The following is a 21,991-nucleotide window of genomic DNA, read 5'->3' as shown; positions in this document are numbered from 1 at the left end:
GTGGGAAGGGGACACCCTGAGGACCGGGTGGACACAGGGATGCTCCGTGCAGCAGTGGTGCTGGGCTGATTTTGGGGATGTCAGCTCCCATCATAGGGATACAGCCTGAGACCTGGATGGGGACCAAGTGCCGCTCCCGGAGCCGTACAGGCAGGATAGGGAGCAGCTCCGGGGTTGGTGGTGGCCTGGTGGGGGGGCATAAGAGAGAGATGCCACCTCTCCCACTGCTCCCCCCACGCCAGCCTCCCTGCTCTCCCCTTTCCACGCTGCAGTCACTGGATGGCGATGCTGATACGATCTGTGTGGAGCAGCCCCCGGGCTGTGCTGGCAGCAGCCTGATGCCTCCCTGCCCCATCCCAAGAGGAAAAGCAAGTGGGAAGAGCCCTTGGAGCCCTCCTTGTCCCTGTGGGGCAGGGCTGGTGCAGGGCTCCTCTGAGCCATGCAGGAGCTGCAGGAGAGGAGCTGCTCTGCTGCTTGGCATGGCACCGGGTTCTGTGGCCTGCCAAGGGTCCCCTAACACTTGTACCTGACCGGGTGATGCAGGAATCCCCTCTGGCAGAGCAGCGCCATGGCAGACACAGGCATTCCCGGTGCAGGGGACGTGAATCACTTCCCGGTATCCCGATGGCCTCTGTCACATCTGGGCCTTCACTACCTCTCCCTGCCAGCTGCTGCCTTTAAAAGCCCTGTTAGAATGGATTGGAGCATCCTGGTGCATGATGGGCTCATGGAGAACTCCTGTTCCTCTTGGATGCATCCTCCATGGGCAGCTCCTGACAGGATCAGCCTTTGCAGTGGAAGCTGAGGAGGATTGAATTGGGAATGGCCAAGGTTGCTGGCTGGGATTCAGGAATCTGCCTTGAGCTTACAGGCTCCCATCATCTTCGCTGCTGTTTTACCTGCCCTGGCTGCTCTCCCCACCCCAGCCAGGCCTCTTTGCTTCCCCTTTTCCCTCTCTTAATGCCGTTTTCCTGCCTGGGTGCTTGGTGAGCTCGTGGCCTTGATGTCTGCCCTTCACATCTTCCATAGCATTTGCATCTAAAGGTGGTTTTAATAACACAGGGCTGCTAGGAAATGAGAAAGTGATGGATTTCAGTGCTGCTGGCTCCTCCTGGGCCTTGTAAATCACTGCGTAAAGCATCGCAGAGCCAGCCAGGGAGAGCTGCTGCCTAGCAACTTCCCCCAGTGCCCCAGGGGAGCTGGATGTGGCCCTAGAGCTACCTGAAGGTCTCCTTTGAAACCTCCTGTCTTGGGGGAGATGAGCTGGAACAGAGGAAAACTGCTCCGGGGAAGGGAGAGCTTGAAGCTGGCAGAAATCACCTCTTTGCATGTGAATGTGTGTGCTAAGGAGGAGGGATGAGTCAGCCTGTGCGGGAAGGATGTGGTGCTGAGGGCAGCAGAGCTCTGTGCCGGGGGTGAACGAGGGCAGGAGGGAGCCTGGTGCTGAAGGGAGACTGTCAGGATCACAGCCCTGTCCCAGAGCAACCTGTTGGTTCAGGGATGAGGAGGAGCAGGAGGGACACAGAAGCTGCTCCCGCATCATGCCCATTCTGGAGCAGGGGATGCGGGAGCTGGTGGGATGTGCCCCATCCCTGGCAGTGTTCAAGGCCAGGTTGGACACAGGGGCTGGGAGCAGCTGCTCCAGTGGAAGGGGTCCCTGCCCGTGGCAGGGGTTGGAGCTGGAGGAGCTTTAAGGTCCCTTCCAACCCAAACCAGTCTAGTTCTATGGTTTATGATCCATCCCTGCAGTGCTGACCTCTGGGGCTGCCTATCCCCAGCCAGGCTTAACCTGAGCCTCCTGCTTGTGCCAGCAGGGATGTGTTTGCCTTGTGTCTTCCCACCAGTCTCTATCCCCATCCCCACCAGTGGAGCCATCAAGCCCAGGTCTCATATTGGCTCAGCCACCTTTGTGCCCCCAGTGCTGCAGGAACCAAACTGAGCTGATGGGGACACCTCCTCCGGGCTCCTCACCCATTCTCCCCACCCCACATCCCTCCAGCTCGCTGTGTGTGACCCCACCAGACCCTCGGGAGGATGCCAGGGCTGATGAACCGGAGCACCCGCTGCCCGCTGCCCCTCACCGCGGCCGAGGTGACGTCCTGTGTCCGTGGCTATGCCTTCGGGATGAGCGCCTTGCTCACCTACCGCAACCCAGAACCACAGGCTTTGGAAGGCAAGTTCTGTGGGGTGACACTGCCAGTGCAGGAGCTGCAGTGGGAGCTTCGGAACCATTGCAGGGTTTGGTTTCTGTGTGTGACTTAAACCTCGAGATGCTTGTGGGAAGGGAAACCGAGTTGTGTCCTCAGTTGTATGGTCCAAAGCTACAGGGTTCGTACTACCTGGGCAGTGATGGAGTCACCGTCCCTTGATGAGCTTAAAGACCTTTTCCAACCTGGCTGACTCCGTGGTTCCATGTGTTTTTAACCATGAACAGCAGGGCAGTGCCATGGAGGGTCCTGTGCCACAGCAAGGGTTTGATGTTGCTAAACCCCATTCTGGCCACAGGTCTCTTTGTCTACCCCCTGGATGAGTGCACCACTGTTGTTGGCTTTGAGGCGGCCGTGTCCCGGCGTGCTGTGACCGTGCAGATCAAAGACAAAGCCAAGATAGATGACACGTTCTTCGGGAGCTGCAGCTTCCCTGATGGAAGTGGTGAGCGGGTCGGGGATGGTCTAATGGACATGGAGAAGAAGAACAAGGAAAGAGGAAAGGGGAGGTGATAGTGGGGTCTGGCTGTCGTATGCCATAGTACGGAGGGGGCTCCTTTTGAGAGGCTGAGCCTTGTGTTGTGGTACTCGTGTCCCTTCCTCACCAGTTTTGGGAAGCTTCTGGAAGGTGCAGAGGGCTGGGGCCTGGGCTCTTTGGGGAAACACTGATGCAGTGATGGTTGTGGCACTGCATCTCCCTGCGTGTGTTTCTGTGCAGGAAGGATCGTGATGGACGAGGACCTGGAGAGGATTGCGTTTGTGGCCAACCTGGGCACGGTGCCTCCCCTGGAAAGCGTCTCCATCTTCATCAGCACCTCCTCCGAGCTGCAGACACTGCCCAGTGGGGCTGTGAGGGTCCTTCTCCCGGCTGTGTGTGTGCCCAGGGTGCCCCAGCCCAGCCTGGACAATGCCAGCAGCTTTTCCAGCCTCCAGCTCCGCACGTATGAACAACGTGGGACTGGTCCAAGGGGATGCGGGACTGGCAGAGGAGGAGCCTGCTGCTGCTGCAGGGGTAGCATGGGATGGGATGGGAGGGGATAGGATATGAAGGAACAGACCAGCGTAGAATGGAATATAAAAGAACAGAATAGCATAGAATCAGCCAGCTTGGTAAAGCCCTTTAAGCTCATCCAGTCCAACCCTTACCCCAGCCCTGCCAAGGCCACCCCTAACCCATGGCACTGAGGCCTCGTCTCCATGGGGTGTGAACCCTTGCAGGGATGATGACTGCAGCCCTGCCCTGGGCAGCCTGTTCCAATGCCTGAGCACCCAGTGGGCAAGGATCCTGATCTCCACCCTAGGCTGCAGGGATGCTGCAGGATTCTCCTTCAACAGAGCCGCAGTTCCTGGGGGGATGTAGCACGTGCATAGTGTTGACTGGGGTTCATCTGCTGCAGGGACAAGCACCACTGTGGACAGGGGAGCCCGGAGCCGGGGAGCAGGCTCTGCCTGGCTCAGCTGCTGGACACTGAGGCCACCAACCCCTTCGAGTACGAGTTCAGCTTCCACCTCGAGATCCGCGGGCCGTGCTTGCTGGCAGGTAGGAGCAGGGCAGTCCTGCTGCACCAGGCTGCTCTGTCACTCCTCGAGGCAGTGCCCACGCTCTTCCTTCTTCTCTGCCACCCACGATGTGGAGTCTGTTTTGGCAAGTTCCTGTGCTGGGGTGGATTTGCAGTGCTGGTGTTAACGTGGTGTCGATACAGCAGAAGCAGCTCAGAGCCCGCTTGGTTCCTGTCCCCTGCCATCCTGCTGCCTCTCCTCCCTGGTCCTCCCCATGCTCAGTGCCTGACAGCACCGTGGTTCCCTGGGCAGGTGTGGAGAGCCCCACACACGAGATCCGAGCTGATGCCGACCCCTGCGCCCGCTCTGCCAGGAGCATCGTGATCACTCTGGCCAATAAGCACACGTTCGACAGGCCCGTGGAGATCCTCATCCACCCCAGCGGTAGGTGCTCTGCTCACCACAGAACCACAGCCTGGTTTGGGTTGGAAAGTACCTTAAAGCTCCTCCAGCTCCAACCCCTGCCACAGGCAGGGACCCCTTTCACTGCAGCAGCTGCTCCAAGCCCCTGTGTCCAACCTGGCCTTGAACACTGCCAGGGATGGGGCAGCCACAGCTTCTCTGGGCACCCTGTGCCAGCGCCTCAGCACCCTCACAGGGAACAGCTTGTGCCTAAGAGCTCATCTCAGTCTCCCCTCGGGCAGGTTCAAGCCATTCCCCTTGGCCTGTCCCTACAGGCCCTTGTCCCAAGTCCCTCTCCAGCTTTCCTGCAGCCCCTTTAGGCACTGGGGCTGCTCTCAGGTCTCCCAAGGGAAGCTCCGTGTCTCGCCCCTTCCCAGGATGCTCCTTCTCAGTGCTGGGTTAGCTCTGGTTTCACAAATGCTCTCAGGGTTTAGGCTGCCCAGGAGATAATCCCGATCCTCTCAAGTCTGTCTGTGCTGCTCTGGCTCTGTTTTCACCACTGAGGCTGCCCACATCCCTGCCAAACCCCAGGTTTAGCGAACGCTGCTCCTCACTCCATTCTCTGCATTTCCAGAGCCCCACATGCCTCACATCCTAATGGAAGAAGGTGACATGACTCCTGCAGAGTATGAACGACACCTGAAGGGGAAGAACGACTTCATTAAAGGCACTAAGAAAGACCCCAGTGCTGAGAAAAAGGTGAGAAGCACAAGCTGTAGGCAGCAGCTGAGGCTGGGACTGGAGCTGAGCAGGGAGGCTTTGCCTGCTTGCCTGCAGCCCTGGATGCTACCCTGGCCCAATGGGCTCTGCAGCATCTTCCCTCGGAGAGGGGCTTCTGTGGAGGATGAAGGGAAGATTCTTCAGTGGTTTTGATAAATGGAGTGTGGAATCAGCTCTGAGCTGGTTATTGTGTGTATAATTAGTGCTAGTCTAGCACAGCATAATTAGATAGGTGCATTGTTATAGCATTAAGGGTATTATAGTTATTGCAGTGACATAGAATAGAATATCCTTTTAATTGCTCAGTAAATGTTTACTGTTTCTGGAGCTGTCAGGGAGGAAGAAGTGGTTTTTGCTTGGGATAATGAGCTGAACTGAAGACAAGGTGGGAGAAACTGCTCTTTGTTCTGCTGATCAGCAAATAGAGCTATATCCGCTTGGGAGTTGTGCTTCATCTTGCAGGAGTTCTAAAGCAGTGAGTGACAGCCCAGCACGGAGCTGCCACATCCATGTGTCTGGGATCAGGGAATGGGAATGGGCTGCTCAGAGCCCTCCCAGTCTTCAGGGTGGGCATCTTCCCTTATAGCTCACATCGCACTCATGTAACCACGGCCCTGCTGTACCTGTTATACACAGCCCGGTGTTAGCACTGGTGACCAGGGATGCTCATTTCCCCATAAACCCACGAATCTGAGCCTGGTTCCCCCATTTACAGACACCCCAAACCTGCTGCACCCTGTACTGCCAGGATATGGGAATTGCTCCTGTCAGTGGAGACGCATCAGCCCATTGCTCATCCCTCTTGCCCTGCGCTGTCTGACGCAGGAGCAGGACTGCGCCTGCAGCATCTCCTCTAGTGGTGTGCAGCAGGGGGAACAAAGTGGAACTCCCACGCTGTGGCTCAGATGGATCTCTAATTATTCCTGTCTCTTTAGCATGTCACGTTATCGAGTGTGGGGGGATCATTCCGGAGCTATTTCCCTGCAGGAAACCCACCTCTTTGCCCCAGGAGGACCAGGAAACAGCTGCATGGTGAGAGGCAAGAAGCAAAGAAAACACCCCCAGTATGTGGGGAGAGGATGCATGGGGCTTGGAGCAAGCTGCTCTAGTGGAAGGTGTCCCTGCCCATGGCAAGGGCTGGAACTGGGTGAGCTTTAAGGTCCCTTCCAGGCCAAACCAGTCTGGGATTCTATGATTCCATGAAATAGATGTTACACAAGATAATGTCATTTGGCTGGAGGAGAATGGGGATGAAAGAGCCTTTCATTCCTCAGCGCCTGATTAATGTGCACTGCCAACATGAGAGGGAAACGCAGGAGGGTGAGGGTGACAGCGAGATGCTTGTTCCTGTGAATGGGAACCGCATTTCTCTGGGGTCAGGGAAGTGACAGAGCTGAAAGCGAAGCTCGTGTGTATGTGTTGGTCCTCAGGGACTCTGTTATTCTTCACCTCCTAGATCCAGGGATGTGACTCACGGCTGGGGAAGAGCCTGGGTGCTGGGCTCTGGTTTGCTCCTGCTGAAACTGCCTTTGAAAGAGGAACTCAAAGGCAACCAAAGCCGCTGAGGCCGGAGATGTTTGTTGTGGAGCTTGTTTCTGTGCTGCCCTCCCACTGAAGTGGGTCCCTCGAAAGCAGTGATGAGCTGATTCACTGCAGCAGAGGCCATGCACCTGGGACTGCTCGATACCCATGGGAGCAGATGATGAGCCCATCACAGGAGGCTTTGTCCTCTGTTGTTTTGGCATGTTCTTAATGGAGATGGATGCAAAATGCAGAGATCCGTTGGAGTTCTGGGGAGTACAGAGGCAGAGTTCGTGTGGGTGCCTGTTGAGTGATGTCCAGAGTGATCAGTTTGGCTTCCCAAAGCGTTTAATTCATGCAAAATAAAATGATAAAGGAAAGGGTCAGGGAAACCAGCAAACCAGAGGTGGCAGGAATGAATCAAAGCGTGAATACAGCGTGCTGAGGGCTGTATCTCACACTTCATTATCGAGTGACCACGGACAAAACCCCTGATGTGGGTTTCTCCTTTCAGTGTGATACTAAACTGTGCAAATGAGCCAGGTTATCCATAGGGATCCAGTGAAGTGTTCCTAGAATCACCACTACAAGTTGCTGCATGGGGCCAGACCTTTTCATTTCCTCCCCACGCTCTCATCTGTGTGTGAAGCTGCTCCATGGGTGCTGGGGACCTGGTTAAGGCTTTCTACCAGCCTTTGTCCCACGTGCAAAGCTCCTCCTTGGAGGAGGCAGGAATGCTGCTCACCCATGGAGCAGCTCCACAGAACAACCTGAGCTCAGGTGCTGTCCCCCCGAGGCCGCACACTTCCACCTTCAGCCCTGCTCTGAGTCCCTCCCAAGTGACAAGGGCAGGAGCATCACCCTCTCGAGCTCTCTCCTCCCTTCCTGCAGACGGAAATCATCCGGAAGCGGCTGAGCAAGGACATCCCCCATCACCCTGTCATCATGCTCAACTTCTGCCCCGACCTGAGGAGTGCCCAGCCAGGCCTCCGGAAAGCCCAAGGAGAGTTCATCTTCCTCATAGACCGCAGCAGAAGCATGAGTGCTGTGAACATCAACGGTGTGAAGGTACCACACGGAAGGGAAGCGCCTGTGTGCCAATGAGGCAGGGATATTAGAGAGCAGTGGGGGTTGCAGAGTGCTGCTGAGTGTTCATTATGAGGGGATGGGGGGTAATTATAGGCTGTGTCTTTAGTCATCACGACCTTGCGGCTTGTTAGGTACCTGCAGCGAAGCTGCCTCCTGGTTCTGTTCCTCTTCTCTCTGCCAGCACACCAAATGCAGAGATGTTTTCTCCCCTCTCTTGCTGGGTTGCATGTCATGTGCATCCCTTCCCCAGTTCTCCCTGCATCTGTGAGGGCTTGGGGTGATCACTGCAGTCTCCAGGGAGCTCCAAGGGAAGCCTCAGGTCAATGCTGACCATGTACTGGGAGATGCTTTGCTGATGGGCATCTCTGTGCACCCACAGAGGATGTTTGAACACGATGTGTCACACATGAACACCAGCAGTTGATGGGAGGTGTGCTGAGACCTCTGGATAAGAACAGGGCTGTGGAAAGGCCTTGTCAGGATGCTTCCTGGGTCTGAGGTTCCCCTGTCAGAGATGCCTCTGATCCAGCTGCAGGTTGGAGGCCTCTGTGTGTCTGCTCTGAGCCCACTGGGGACCACTGTGTTCATCAAGGGGAAATCACTCCAGTAACTCAAGCACTCACTGAAGCTGGGCCATGGGGAGCTTCTCATTGACCAACATCCCCAAGTCCTTCTCCTCAGGGCTGCTCTCAATCCCTCCATCCCCAGCCTGTGTTGATACCTGGGGTTACCCTGACCCAAGAGCAGGACCCTGCACTTGGCATTGTTGAACCTCATGAGGTTCACACAGTCCCACTCCTCGAGCTCGTCCGTCTTCCAGCCCATCCCTATATCCATCAGTCTCTGGTTTCCATGGGAACTGCTGGAGGATGGCCACCTCCAGCAGCAGGGATTGGGATGCTGGGGAGCCTGAGGATGGCTGCAGCAGCTTTTCTGTTGTCCCTGCTTCCACCAGGATATCTCTGCGGTTGTACCCACTTCCCTCCGCAGGGTTTGGAGCCTGGGAATCAGGAAGCATCTCTGCCCTAGGCCAGACTTTTGCCTTGTTTACAGCATGAATGTGTTTGGCCACCACAGTCTCTACAGCCTCCATAGAGGCTGCTTTGTCTCATGGGGATGGGAGCCCTGCAAGGGACAGAGCCCTTCTCTGAGAGGTCTTGATCTGGGACTTCCACCCACAGGAGTCTGTAAAAACAGCAAAAGGCTGATCCCCTTCTGGAAAACTGCTCTGGGGGAGATATTGGAGATTTCAGATGAGATACCTCAAGGGGGAAATCCACTCCCGAGTCTTCAATCCTTATTTATGCCTTGCAAACCTCAGAGACCTCAGAACAGGGCTGTTCTTGGGGGGTTACCTTGATGGGGACATTTGCAGCATCCTCAGCTTTGCTGCAGAGATGCAGATGGGCAGGGGATGGTTCTGCTCCATGCAGTGGGGAGGATGTGGCTCACTGCAAGCAGGGAGGTGCTTGGCCAAAGAGGCTGGGTGGAAAGTTCAGGAGTTTCAATAACCTGCAGTTCCATTCCCATCCTGATGCAGGCCGGGAGAAGAGCCAGGCCCATGATGATGCCCACGTCTCCGGCTAAACCAGGCTAATAACTGGGAATTGACCTCTCTGGAGGCAAACATCTCTCCTCATTGAGTTGCTGTATAGATATTGAGTGCAAAGGCATCGAGATCAATATTTACCTCAAGAAGCAATAACTCTTTCTGTTTGCTGAAGCAGGAAGCAAGCAGCGGATGCCAGCTTTGGGAAGCGCTTTCACAAATATTTGGGAATCTGTGGGGTTTTTAATTCTCCTTATAATTAGCTCCAAGCTGGGATGTCAGCGCTGCGGTTTGGAAGCACTGCCATCCCAGGAGCCATCTGGGAAGCAGCAATATAAATACATGCTCGTAGGTTTGAGCTAACAGCTTGGTTTAAAGTCCTCCAGAGCCTGTTAAAGGGCAGCCCTGTTCTCATCCATCATCCTGCAGTGCTCTGGCTCTGCCTTGCTGCTGAGCCTTAGTGGTGAGGAATGGTCCTGACCTGCACCCATGTCCCTGTGGCTGCTCCCATGCTGCTCCATCACCCACCCTCGGTGCTCATTCGGTCTTTGCCAGTGCAGATGATGAAGCAAGAAGCTGTTCCTGCTTGTTTGACCTTGGCAGCTCTTCTGCTGGGGCTGGCTCTAGGGTTTCTGCTGCCCTCGGCAGACTGGCAGGAGTCTGCCTTTATCAGCATATAAGCAGAAAGAACCAAGCTTCTCCTGAGCACTGCCAGCACTTGGCTTTCAATTGGCCTCCCTCTCCTTCCACCTTAACTGCTCCTGCTGCCCATGCAAGCTGTGGAGCTCCTTGGGCAGCTCTTGCCCAGTTGCTGCTATCAGAAGCTCTCTGCTGGAGTTGTCCACGGCCATCACAGATGCCTGAGACAATTTAAATCGCTCTTCCCTTATGTAAAGACCAGGAATAGGCATGTTAGATAACCACCTCTGGTGAAGAAAAGAGCTAAAAACTGTCTCTCCCAGTTATTTTAATTGATGGCAGCTATGAATACAAGAGAATTGGGGATGGGGGAGGCTTTTCCTTTTGTGTGACTTTAAGCTGTTTGTTTATTTTCTGCAAGTTTGGACATTGAAATGCATTGCGTGTCGCACTTCTCAATTTCACACTCTGCTTCTCACCCACCAGCTCCATGCTGCAGCACTGGGTTGTGAGCACAGAGCCCATCAGTTAGAAACAAACAGAAAGATTTGTTCGGCTCCTTTATGTGTCTGGTTTGTGAAGGTTCCCCATTTTCCCCACTGCTTTGGACATAAACATGGAGGAGCTTTGGAAAGAGCAGAGTAACCCGCAGTGATTTCTTGGTGTGATGTGGGTAAAAGGAGCAGTTGGTTTAATACCAAATGCCTGCAGCTAAATGCAAGTGGGAATAAGGTGTGATGGGTGTGGGCAGAACTTTGACTGGTGGAGCTGGTGCAGGCAGGGAGACACTTGGTGTGCCTGATATCTGCTTTGCTTTCCACCCTGCAGGATGCCCTGTTGGTCATTCTCAAGAGCCTGATGCCAGCGTGCCTCTTCAATGTCATTGGGTTTGGATCCACCTTCAAGGCCCTCTTTCCTGCCAGTCAGGCTTACTGTGAGGTGGGTGAAGGGCAGCCCCGATTCCTTGGTGCTCTGGTGCAGAGGCTGATGATTCTGCTGCTCCCCTGGGCAGGAGAGCCTGGCCACGGCCTGCGAGAGCATCAAGAGGATCCGGGCTGATATGGGTAGCACCAACATCTTATCCCCCTTGAAGTGGGTCATTCGGCAGCCCATCCAAAGGGGCCATCCCCGCCTGCTCTTCTTGCTGACCAATGGGGCCATCAGCAACACAGGGAAGGTCCTGGAGCTGCTGCGGAACCATTCCTGCTCCACCAGGTATGGAGGGCAGCAGGGCCAAAGGGGCAAAAGCCTGGTATGGTGGGGATGTGCTTCCCCCATCTCACAGACATCCCCACTTCGGAGACAGAGGCAGGAGAGATTGCTGGTATGAGCCATGGGAGAACCTCAAAGGGTTTGGAACAGATCCCAGAAGTTCAGATGCTTTTGAAACAATCAAAAGCAGGATAATTGGGCTGACAACTTCACAGGCTCTCGACTGATGCTTCCTGCTAGGAGAGATTGACACATGAACGAGCTTCCTCGCCGTGGTGGGGCTTTAGGTTTTTTAAAGCACATCTGGGTCTGGCCCCAGCTGCTTCCAGGATGGGGCTGTGCAGAATTGAATGTGCTGAAAGACAGCAATGTAAAAAGCAGCTAATTTGTGCATCGAGCTCCCAGCCCTGCTGACGGCTGCTCTGCTTTCTCTGCCGCTTTAAGGGGCATGAAACACCAGAAAAATGTAGGAAAACCTCATTCCCCTTCAATCCCTCAGGCTTTGGGCTTGTCAGTGAAGATGCTCTGTGGGGTTTTCTTATATGGGGGTCTAACTGCTGCCCAGCTATACAGGGCAGCCCACCTCTTGCCCTTGTAGGGTGGTGATGGTGGGCTGAATGCAGAGTGACCCTGGAAGGCAGCACCCAGCAGATCCCTGTCTCAAAAGGAGATTGTAACCTCATTTAAGAGGGATGTAAGGCTGAGCTAAGATCTGGAGCTGGGGATGAGAAAAGACTGGTGTGGATGCAGGTTGCTGCTGAAGGTTATTTCTTCCTCAGTTACCCACTGCCCTGGCTGAGTGCTGCATCCCCACATCCTCATCCCTCCTGTATCCATCCCCACCAGGCACTCTCACTCCTGCTCTCCCTGCCTGGGCTCCATCTCAGCTCTGGGCTTACAGCCTTCAACCAAACCCTGGGCATGGAGCTGGGAGCCGGGGGAGCAGCCTTACCTGGTTCCTCCTTCCTTGGTTTTAACTGTGAGCAGAGACCATTCTGGGGCTGTAGTGCCCATTGACCACAGGCACTCAGCAGGGAAAGAGCTGAACTGGCAGCAGAGCACCTTGTTTGTGCCTCAGGCGAGGGGAGGGCTGGGGTGCTGCAGTGGGAGGAAGCCGGGGCAGGGGGTGGGAGAGCAGCGAGGGCCGGGGCTGGGGTCTCTCGTCCCTGGATGCTGATGCTCCCTCTCCCTGTGCAGGTGCTACAGCTTCGCCCTGGGTCCCGGCGCCTGCAGGAGGCTGGTCCGGGGCCTGGCGGCCGTGTCCAGGGGCAGCGCCGAGTTCCTGGTGGAGGGCGAGAGGCTGCAGCCTAAGGTAGGGAGGGCTCCCCCCCCCCCCCCCCCCCCCCCCCCCCCCCCAGGCTCTTGCAGTGCTCGGTGCTGCGGGGGAGGCTGCGGGTCCTGCTCCCATCATCCCGGCGCTGCCTCCCCGCTCCTGCTCGGCTGCAGGTGGGAGCGGGAGGGGATGCGGGAACGGCTCCATCCGCAGCTGGCAGCGGCGCTCACCCCGCCAGCGGTGCGGAGGAGCCGAGGATGCGAAACAGCATCAGGGGAGCTGCTGCCTCCGGCACCGGCGAGGGCAGAGGGACCAGAGCCGAGCAGCCAATTAGTTGTGAAGCCAGGCTGAGCCCCGGCGCTGCTCTGGCGAGGAGAAGGGTTGGAGGGAGAGGAACACGTTGCTATTAAGCCAACTTCAAAGCAAACGGGAAGCCTCTTCATTTCCTCTCTCCCCGTGGAGTAAACTGATTGTGCTTCAAATAGAGGTTTGAGAACGGCTCTGTCCACCACGGTGCCTGGCTCATCGTATGCTTGGTGCCCAAACCCAGAAACAGTTGGTCTTAAGCTCCTAAAAAGCTGGCTTCTGCCTTCTTGATCTCCAAAGATGGAGATCATCAGTCCACCCCTCTGCGGGAACCTGGAGCACACAAAAACCTCCCTAACACAGAACAGCATCAGCACTGCAGATGTAAATTAAAAGCAAAGACAGTGAAGGGAGAGGGTTTTTTACAGAGCTATTAATAAAGAGCTTTGCGGGCTGTGCCTTCAGCAGTCTGAGGCATCAATTAATGGCCTTATAAAACACAGCCTGGTGTGTCTTCCTGAGCCTGTGCAAAAGCAGGGAACAATAGAGAATAGTGGAGCTGTTCTGCCTCAGATCTGGTGTTCCGTTCCCCTGGTGTGCACAGAAGCTCTTGTAGATGGCTCCCTGTTAGGTTGGTCCATGGACATTGGTCATCTCCACATGCGTAAGTGGCAAAGCATCACTCATCTCCAGCCAGAGAGGTACCAAAAATAACAGTGCTGTCGGTTGGTGTCTGAGGGTCAGGGTTTGGGGCTCAGACAACCAGAGCTCCACAGCGTTTCCTGGCTGTGGGGGGAGCAGGAGATGCTGCCTTCACTTGAGCAAGATGCCTTTGGCCACAAGGTCCCCTTTGCTCTGAGCTGGGCAACATGTGTGAGATCAGCTCTGTGCTTTATCAGTATCTGCTCTGCTGCCCTCAGTATAACCATGCCAAGGGGATGGGATGGGTGCAGAGCAGGTTCCCACCTAAGGTCAGGAATCAGCTGGTGAGTTTGCCTGGGGAAGCTCTCCCCTTCCCTGCAGCACACGGTGCATGCACCATGGCACACATCACACCCAGATGTGTAACCGCTCGCCTCTGCTCCCTGCTCCAGATGATCAAGTCTCTGAAGAAGGCGATGGCACCGGTCCTGAGTGATGTGTCCGTGGAATGGGTGTTCCCTGAGAGCACTGAGGTCTTGGTTTCCCCCATCAGCACCAGCTGTCTCTTCCCTGGGGACCACCTGGTGGGATATGGCATCATCTGCGACACCTCCTCGTACATCTCCAACCCCAGATCCGTGAGTCCTCCCTGCATGGAGCGGGGCTGTACTGGGTGTTGGTGTGAACACACACAGGCGGGTGTCATGGCAGGGTCAGGTGTCTCCTTCTGTCCTCAAGGGAGAGGATGGTGAGACACCTGGGAGCAATAGGAACTTGGATACAAGTGCAGGTGCTCCTCTCGTCTGATGGACACAGTGGTGGGACCCATTCCCTCTCTGCTTCCCCGCAGGACAAGAGGCGGCGGTACAGCATGATGCGCTCCCAGGAGTCGGGCAGCTCTGTTTTCTTCCATTCCCAGGAGGAGGGAGCAGGAGTGGAGAGCTGGAATCACTCCAGAGACTCCGAGGGCTGCTGCCCCGATCGCCTGGTGGTGGGCAGAGAGCCCGGGGGAGAATCGGACACGGACACTGGTACAAGTGTGGGTGTGATGCCCCTGTCTTCCCAATCAAGCTTCTGTCTCTGCTCTGCCAATTTGCTTGGCTGTGTCTCTGCAAAGAGACAGAAGCTTTGCGGGAGGGATGACAGATCTCCTGAGGCTTGAGCCTGTTTGCTTTGGATGTTTTATCCAAACCTGTCAGGAAATCAAGGGAAGCTCTGGAGAACCAGCTTCCCTGCAGGGCTTCAAAGCAGCTCATGCTTTGGCCATGTAATTTGGCCAAGCTTCACAAGCTGCCCTCCTGTGTGCAGAGGAGAGGAGTGAGCAGATGCCCATCTAGAGCAGTCGCTTCCCTGCAAGCCCTGATGTTGCAGTCAGAAAAGAGCAGAATGAATCCATTCTTTTCAGTCTAGAGCCAGAACTCAGCACGGTACCAGCTATTTGGAAGAAAATAAACCCTACCTCAGCCAAAACCAGGACAGGATCCAGAGCTCTGTCCCCAGAGCATCACCTCACACTGTCACAGTCTGGCCAGTGCTTGTGTGGTGTAAAGTGGCTGGTTGCACCGCAGAGACAAGGAAACCTGTTGCTCACAGGATGCTCTCCCTCTTCACCCAGGGAGGATCTGTGCTGTGCATCCCCTCAGCCTTGTCAAAAGCAATGAGAATTCCTGCCTTTCCAAGTGAAATGTTTCCCTTGCTCTGACAGGAGAACGTCTGCACTAATTAAATTGCATTAGTAAACCCTTTGTCTTCTCCAGGGAGGTTTGGGGAGATGCAGGCAGGTTTGTTCTGGCTGAAAACTGCTCAGACAGAGCCTCCCAACCTGCTCTCCTCACATCCCAGGTATCTTAAAGCAGGCTCTTATCTCCTTTGGTGGTTTCATTACTTTCCTTAAAGCTGTGTAGGGCTGAGTGCGGCTCCCTGACCCCTGAGGACCATGGGGTTGGACCATGAGCCAAGTGGGATGGAGCTGATCCTCTCTCCCCCATGCAGGAATGGATGTGAAGGCTTCCTCCAGGAGACGGGCATACAGCACCCCCCTGGCTGCTGACCACCAGCCCTGCAGGAAGGTGCCCACATCCAGTGATCCCGACACTGCGCTGGGCAGGAACCCCCTGCGGAAAACCCACCTGCAGGACCTGCAGCAGCTCAGCCCTGAGCCCTGGCAGGGGGAGCTCCAGGTGAGTTAATCCCAGAGAGGCTTTGCAGGAAGATCTTGGATGCGTGAGAGAAAGAGCCTGCCTCATGCTGGTCCTGAGATATAGACATATATATATAAATATCTGTGTGTGTGTGTGTGTGCCCATGCCTTGTGCTGCAGCACATCACAAACATGAAGGGAAAAGAAACTCAGTCCCAAATCAGATCACAGAATTACAGAACCCCAGAGCGGTTTGGGTTGAAGGGACCTTAAACCTCCTCCAGCTCCAACCCCTTCCACTGGAGCAGCTGCTCCAAGCCCCTGTGTCCAACCTGGCCTTCAACACTGCCAGGGATGGGGCAGCCACAGCTTCTCTGGGCACCCTGTGCCAGCGCCTCAGCACCCTCACAGGGAACAGCTTGTGCCTCAGAGCTCATCTCAGTCTCCCCTTGGGCAGGTTCAAGCCATTCCCCTTGGCCTGTCCCTACAGGCCCTTGTCCCAAGCCCCTCTCCAGCTTTCCTGCAGCCCCTTTAGGCACTGGAGCTGCTCTCAGGTCTCCCCTTCAGGAGCCTTCTCTTGTCCAGGCTGCCCCAGCCCAGCTCTCTCAGCCTGGCTCCAGAGCAGAGCTGCTCCAGCCCTCGCAGCATCTCCATGGCCTCCTCTGGCCTCGCTCCAACAGGTCCAACAAATCCATCTGGTACTCCAGCTGGAAACACAGCCTTTGGGCTGAGACCTGCACCTGTGTGCTGATAGATCTGTGTTATGTCCCCTGCCTGCAGCAGATAGCAGGTGAAACTGGGGACAACATTTTAGCTGCCCTCTGGAAGGGTAGGGGATGGTTTTCTCCCATCCTTGCCATCGCCATGATGCTCTGCTCTGCAATCAGCATCTGCAGGGCTGGGAGGACCAGCAGCGCTTTTGTTCCCATGGAAACTCAGAGAGGGATGTCTGGGGCTTTCGTTTCTCTTCTGCTGCAGGTTAGAGACGGGCTGGGTGAAGGGGGGCTGGAGGTAAGACAAGGGGATGTGGGGCAAGAAGGGCCGGTGCTGGGCAGGGAGCAGTGAGACCTCTGCCCTCCAGTGGCATCGCTTGGCCAAGGGTGAGCAGTGCTGGGTTTTGGGGGTGTCACTGACCCCCCCTGCACTGCCAAGCACCCTCCTGTGCGCAGGGTGCTCAGCGTGAAGGCAGGGATAGAAACGACTCCGTTCTGGAGGGCAGTGAACAGTTAACAGCGTGTATCCTGCTCTTAATTAAATGCTTCTTCTCCCACTCCTGCAGCGAGGGCTCCTGCAGCATTCCCAGCCCGGGTCCTGCTGCCAGGGCTTGACATTTTCAGGGGTGTGAACGTGAGCCCTTGGCTCATCTCCACCAGCACCGTGCTGGGAAGGAAAGGTCAGAGCCTGTGATGGGCAGCTCAGCCCCCAGCTCTGCTCCTGCCTGGCTGGAGGCTTCAGCAGGAGAAGGAGCAGGTTTTGAGTGGAAAGGGTCTGGCAGGAGCGTCTGTGACCCCCTGGCTTTGGAATAGCTTAGTCCTAGCTTGGCAGAGAGCTCCTGCCTCCCACTTTGCTGCTGGTCCCATAAAGCGTCAGGAATCGGTCAGGTTCTTCCTGCCACCCACAGAAAGCATCTTTCCATCCAGCCCTGAGATCCACTGCTTTGTACCACCTCTGCCCCTCGCTGGTGTTGTGAAGAGAACACGGAGGGTCTGTGGGGTTGTGGGGGGCCTGCCCAAAGCCCTGGGGATGGGGATAGGAACAGCTGGAGCTTGGTGTCTCTGCTGTGCAGAGGGGGATGTTCCTGTGGGAACTGGCCCTGGAGATGCTGGAAGGGGGATTCATGATCCTGAAAGTGGAGAAAGAGTCTCATTAAAAAGAAGAAAGAGAAAAATTCCCTGCTCGCTCTCCCCTGCGCCTCTCCTCCCGTTACCAAGCAACTGGTCCTTGATCTTTCTGTCTCTTCTTCCCTCTGGTTCCCAAGCGAAGTCATTAAAATGTCTGGAGGGGTGGAACTCATATTTCACCTTCCACACGTCTGGGGAAGGAGCCCTTGGGGCCAGGGTCCCTTCGGGATGCCCTGTCACAGGCAGGAGGGGTCGGATCTGGGCACAGATCCCAGCCAGGGCCGTGTTTTGCACCGCTGGGATCAGGCAGGGAGCGGAAGGGACAGAGCGGGTCCATGGAGCCAGCTCCAGCATTAACGTTTGCTCTGCTCTCAGCCCTTCACAGCCAACCCCACCAGGACGCTGGGTGCCCGGCGCCCATCCCTGCTCCACCGCGGCTGCATGTCCTTCTGCCATGATGCCGAGGCCCCGCCGGTGCTGGATGGGCTGCAGCAAGAGGGAAGAGGCTTGGGACCGCTCGATGGCAGCGGGAGGCTGCGGTCCTCATCAGACAGCCGGAGCCCCGGGGACCTGGGTAATGGGGACAGGGGAGCACGGGCTCACCAGGGTGCTGGTGCTGGTGCATTGAACTCCATGTGGATATTAGGAAGTATTAGTTGTGGTTTTGGGGAGCTCAGCTCCCGCAGATGGGATTAACCCCCTGCCTCTCCCCTCTGTGCAGAGTCTGCCCAGCATCCTTCCTTCACGTTTGAAACAGAGACCTCCTCTGACTGGGAGCCCCAGGACCTGGACTTCAGCGCTGGCTGCGGCTCCCCACGCTCCCCCAGGACCCTCTGCAAGGCGGTGGTGAAGGGGCTCAGGATGAACGAGCCCGTGCAGTGGGAGGTCACCTTTGATATCTGCCCTCTCTTCCGAGAGCGGGAGAGCCAAGAGGAGGGTGACACGGACCCATGGAGTGAGACCTTCCATCACCTGGCAGCCAAGTCGGTCACCCGGGACTTTGAGCATCTTGCTGAGAGGGAGTGTGAGATCGAGCATGGTAACGTGCAGCTGGCCCTGCTCTGCCTTGGGGTGGGCTTCCCAGCTCCTAGAAGAGCAGGCAGTGGTGGAATATTAGGGAATGTCTCACTTGTTCCCAAATGAGACCCCGCTCCAGCTGCCTTGTGCTTTTCTCCTCCTTTTGCACAGTGCCGTGCCCTCTGCTTCACACGCTGGGGGACAGTGGTTATCTTTAAAGAGTCAGTTACCTGGAGCTGGGACATAGCATCAAACTCAGAGGGTCCAACAGCAGCCACACACCACTGCTCTGGGCTGCACATGTCATAGAGCCATAGATTGGTTTGGGTTGGAAAGGGCCTTAAGATCATCCTGTTCCAACCCCTGCTGTGGCCTTGGGTCCTGTCAAGCTTCTCCTCCATGAAGTGTGTATGTGCATGTAAAACAAGAGTGGAAGAAAGAGCTTAAAGGGATGCTCTCCCTGCAGGGCATGGGGCCAAGTGTGGTGATGGGTCTGGGATGGAGCCCATGGGGGGTGTGGGCTCTAACCCTGCTGTCTCTCCCATGGCAGGGTCCGGGCGGCGGTACCAGGTCAATGCTGTCCACACCAGCAAAGCCTGCAACGTCATCAGCAAGTACACGGCGTTCGTGCCAGTGGACCTGAGCACCAACACCTACCTGCCGACCATCGTCGAGTACACACACACGGGTACTGCAGGGGAAACACTTCCTGGGGGGGAAACCTCATCAGTCTGAGGAGCTCATCACATTGTGTGTGTGCCAATCCCTCTCTCACACCAGCAATTCCCTCCTCTTGGGCAGGATCCAAGCAAGGCAGCCAGCGGAGCCTGAGGTCAGGAAGCAGGAGGCATCGTGGCTTTTCCCCTGGACGTCCCCACTCAGCCTGTGGCCAGAATGGAGATGATGGATTTTACAGCACGAGTAAGTTCCATGGGGTTTTGTCTCCTTCCTGATGTGCTGCTCTATGAAGGGGCATCCTCTTGGTTTTCTTTTCTTGTGCCTTCCTCTTTGACTATGGTGCTCACCAGACACATGTGTGGCTGGAGTCCATCTCCTTAACCAGGGAAGAAGCTCCAGTTCACCCTGGAATACCCTGATCACAGGCAGTGCCTCCTGACAGTGCTTGGAAGTTAACTGGCAGATATAAAGTGGATAATATGAGGGACGAAACCAGCTGCAATTAGAGGCAGAGGGATGTGAGACACTTGTCACTAAATCCTTGGTTGTGCTGGACCTTGTCTAGCATTGTCAGACCTGCAGCTGAATTGAGCTGCCCCTCATAATGGTTATTAACCCGATAGTGCTGTGGGGAGGCAGAGTGGCCGTGCTGCAGCCGGTGTGATGGGGTTGCTGATTTGGGATGCTGCTGATGCAGTTCCTCCCTTGCAGATGCAGAGGAGAGCAGCCTGTCCCCCTGCAGCATCCCGTCCTCATCCACCTGGGAGCGCTGCGGGCTCCCTGAAGGTAAGCGAGGAGCTGGTGGTGTTGCCAGGGTGCGGGTCCAGCTTGGCCATGACCAGCGCTCATTTCTGAGAGGTGGGAATTCCATAGGGAACAAGGCGAGGAGAAGGGAAGGATTTTCCCACAGGCTCGGCAGCAGCAGGAGCTGTCCCGTGTCCCAGTGCACAGACTCTGCACCCTTGTGCCCTCCTCTAGCACCTCAGTTTACCCCCGGCTTTGTGTTTCTTCCCAGGGCCTCTACAGAGCCTGTCTGCTTCCTCCGCACAAGCCCAAAGATCCATCGAGAGCCTCTTTGCTGCTAGGTATGGCCCAGCTCCACCTTCCTCTGTCCTTAGCAGATGCCTTGCTCTATGGGTCCAAAGCAAATGCAAGCAAGGGACTGAGCGTGATGCCGGTCTCTGGGGAGCAGGGATGGGTTTTGGAGGCATCACGGAGGTTAGAGCCACCTTTTCATCCTGCTGCAGGCTCACCCTCAACAAAACCAGGCTGCTGATGCGAGCTGCCAAGGGCTTCATGAGTAAATCTCCAAGCAGAGTGGGTGAAGGCAGCTCCGAGGGCGACAGTGAGAACATAGACTACCTTCCCCTGGTGAGCTGGGGTTGTGTGGAGGGAAGCAGAGGGCAGGAGGCCCCGGATCCTGCCTCGTGCTGTCTCTGGTGGCCGTGTCTCCATCTATACAAACCTTTTCCCTGAACTTCCCAGAGTTGGTATCTCAGAGCTTCCCTGTGTGCCACCATTGCAGGTGTCCCTGCAGCTGGCCTGCGGTGCCTTCCTCATGAACTCAGCCTTCTGCGATGCCGTCAACATCCCCATGGAGAAGCTGAAGTGGACGTCTCCCTTTGCCTGTCACCGCCTGGCCCTCAGCCCCTCCGGCTCCTACAGCACCAAAGCCAGCCCCTCAGTGGAGCACAAAAGACCCGGCTCCAACCAGCAGCTCCTGGCTCCCAATGGGCACGGGAAGAGCCCCAGCACCAGAGATCCTGCTTTGCATGCAGAGGATGCCGGGCGCCCGCGCCACTCCTCGGGCAGCGCCGTGGAAAGCATCTCCAGGGCCCTGAGAGCCCAGAAGGAATTGTCCCCCCCAGCCATCACCATCCGCCGCTTCTCCTCCCCGGAGAGCACGGCAGAGCCAGCCGGGAGGCAGCCCAGCAGCAGCCAGGGCTCGGACACTGACAGCAATGGGGTCCAGGCACTGCTCTTTGCCATGGAGCTGCAGCAGCAGACGGAGCCGGAGGGGATGCTCTGGGCCACAGCGGTGGCACTGGCCTGGCTGGAGAACAGCTCAGCTTCCTACTTCATTGAGTGGGAGCTGGTGGCTGCCAAAGCCAGCCTGTGGCTGAGCCAACAGGACTTCCCAGAGGGATACAGCCTGGCCACGGTGAAAGCTGCAGCCCAGCAGCTCTTTGTGCTGCTCCGTCACTGGGATGAGAATCTGGAGTTCAACCTCCTGTGCTACAACCCGGGCAGTGTGTAAAGAGGGTGAGGAGGGGCTTGGGCAGCTCACCCAGGAGGGCACGGGAGCAGGGACCTGTCCTCAAGGAAACACCTCCAAGGAGCTCAGCTCATCCGGTACAGGGACAGTGAGTGTTCATCAGAGCCAGCCCTGGAGGCAGCAGCAGCTCAGGCAAAATCAGTGCTCAGTTGATGTTTTGCCCCAGGAAGGTACCTATTGTTTGCCCACGGCTGGAGCAGCACCTCCAGCTCCAGCAGCTCCCTCTGGTCCTGGTCTCAGCCCTGTTCCCAGAGCAGATCTCCCCAGTGCCTGCTTGGCTGCCTCTTCCCAGCCCCAAATCACTGCCCAGCCTGCTGCAGTCCCCCAGCCCTGAGCTGCTGCTGTGCCGAGGCTCCTGCCTGGCTCCTGCCAGCTCGGATGTCCTTTGGTGGAGACCAGGTGCTCTTCTCATGGACCAAAGGGAATCCAGGCTGGGACTGACCATCCAAAGAGCAGCCCCACTGTCCTGGCCAGAGGATGCTGCCTTGCCTTGTGCCCAGCAACAAGCCAGTCCGGTCGGAGGTGGCTGGATGCAAACTGCAGCTTTGCTATCCACCATCATTGACTGAGGGCATCCAGAAACTGATGGAAAAGGAGGAGGAGGCAGGGAGAAGAAGCCGAGAGTGGGCAGTTCTCAACCAGAAGCTCTCTTGTTATGAGTCAGTGGTGTTCCCAGGGGGAAACAGAGGCTCCAGGTTTTGGGGTATCTTCAATTTTCTGCTGGGAAAGGCCCCAGTTCTGGTTGGGTCTGGACTGGTTTTGTTTGGAGGCTTGGAAAACTCAAAGGAAATGCAGTCAGTTCACAGGCACAAGGGTTTGGGGCCCACTGCTGAGGAGGAACAGGTGAGAAGGGAAGAGCGGAAAACCAGCTGCAGAGAGTTGTGAAACTGAGGAAATGGGAGGCTGTAGGGAATTCTGTC

The 21,991-nt window shown here is 56.4% G+C and overlaps 1 protein-coding gene across 1 annotated transcript; it reads left to right on the top strand.

Moving 5' to 3' along the window:
• Window positions 1–2,034: 2,034 nt before the first annotated feature.
• On the top strand, window positions 2,035–21,053 carry VWA5B1 (von Willebrand factor A domain containing 5B1). Its single transcript, XM_031045756.2, has 21 exons — window positions 2,035–2,173; window positions 2,506–2,652; window positions 2,926–3,148; window positions 3,605–3,747; window positions 4,020–4,151; window positions 4,744–4,868; window positions 7,302–7,478; window positions 10,516–10,626; window positions 10,700–10,902; window positions 12,097–12,211; window positions 13,573–13,758; window positions 13,971–14,151; window positions 15,113–15,300; window positions 17,477–17,675; window positions 17,823–18,140; window positions 18,669–18,806; window positions 18,920–19,043; window positions 19,494–19,582; window positions 19,812–19,881; window positions 20,044–20,167; window positions 20,322–21,053. Exons 1-21 carry the CDS (start codon window positions 2,035–2,037, stop codon window positions 21,051–21,053), a joined length of 3,864 nt encoding a protein of 1,287 aa, XP_030901616.2.
• The last annotated feature ends 938 nt before the right edge of the window (window positions 21,054–21,991 follow it).

This window comes from Melopsittacus undulatus, chromosome 12 (assembly GCF_012275295.1).
Source record: "Melopsittacus undulatus isolate bMelUnd1 chromosome 12, bMelUnd1.mat.Z, whole genome shotgun sequence".
In the NCBI taxonomy this organism is placed as follows: Eukaryota; Metazoa; Chordata; class Aves; order Psittaciformes; family Psittaculidae; genus Melopsittacus; species Melopsittacus undulatus.
The sequence above is the reverse complement of the archived record's forward strand: the minus strand, read 5'-3'. Positions and strand labels throughout refer to the sequence as shown.

Coding starts and splice junctions, on each gene's coding strand:
- VWA5B1 (XM_031045756.2), top strand. CDS start 2,035: ATGCCAGGGCTGATGAACCGGAGCACCCGCTGCCCGCTGCCCCTCACC. Junction 15,301..17,476: donor CCTGGCAGGGGGAGCTCCAG/GTGAGTTAATCC, acceptor CTCTGCTCTCAG/CCCTTCACAGCCAACCCCAC. Junction 18,141..18,668: donor GGAGTGTGAGATCGAGCATG/GTAACGTGCAGC, acceptor CTCCCATGGCAG/GGTCCGGGCGGCGGTACCAG.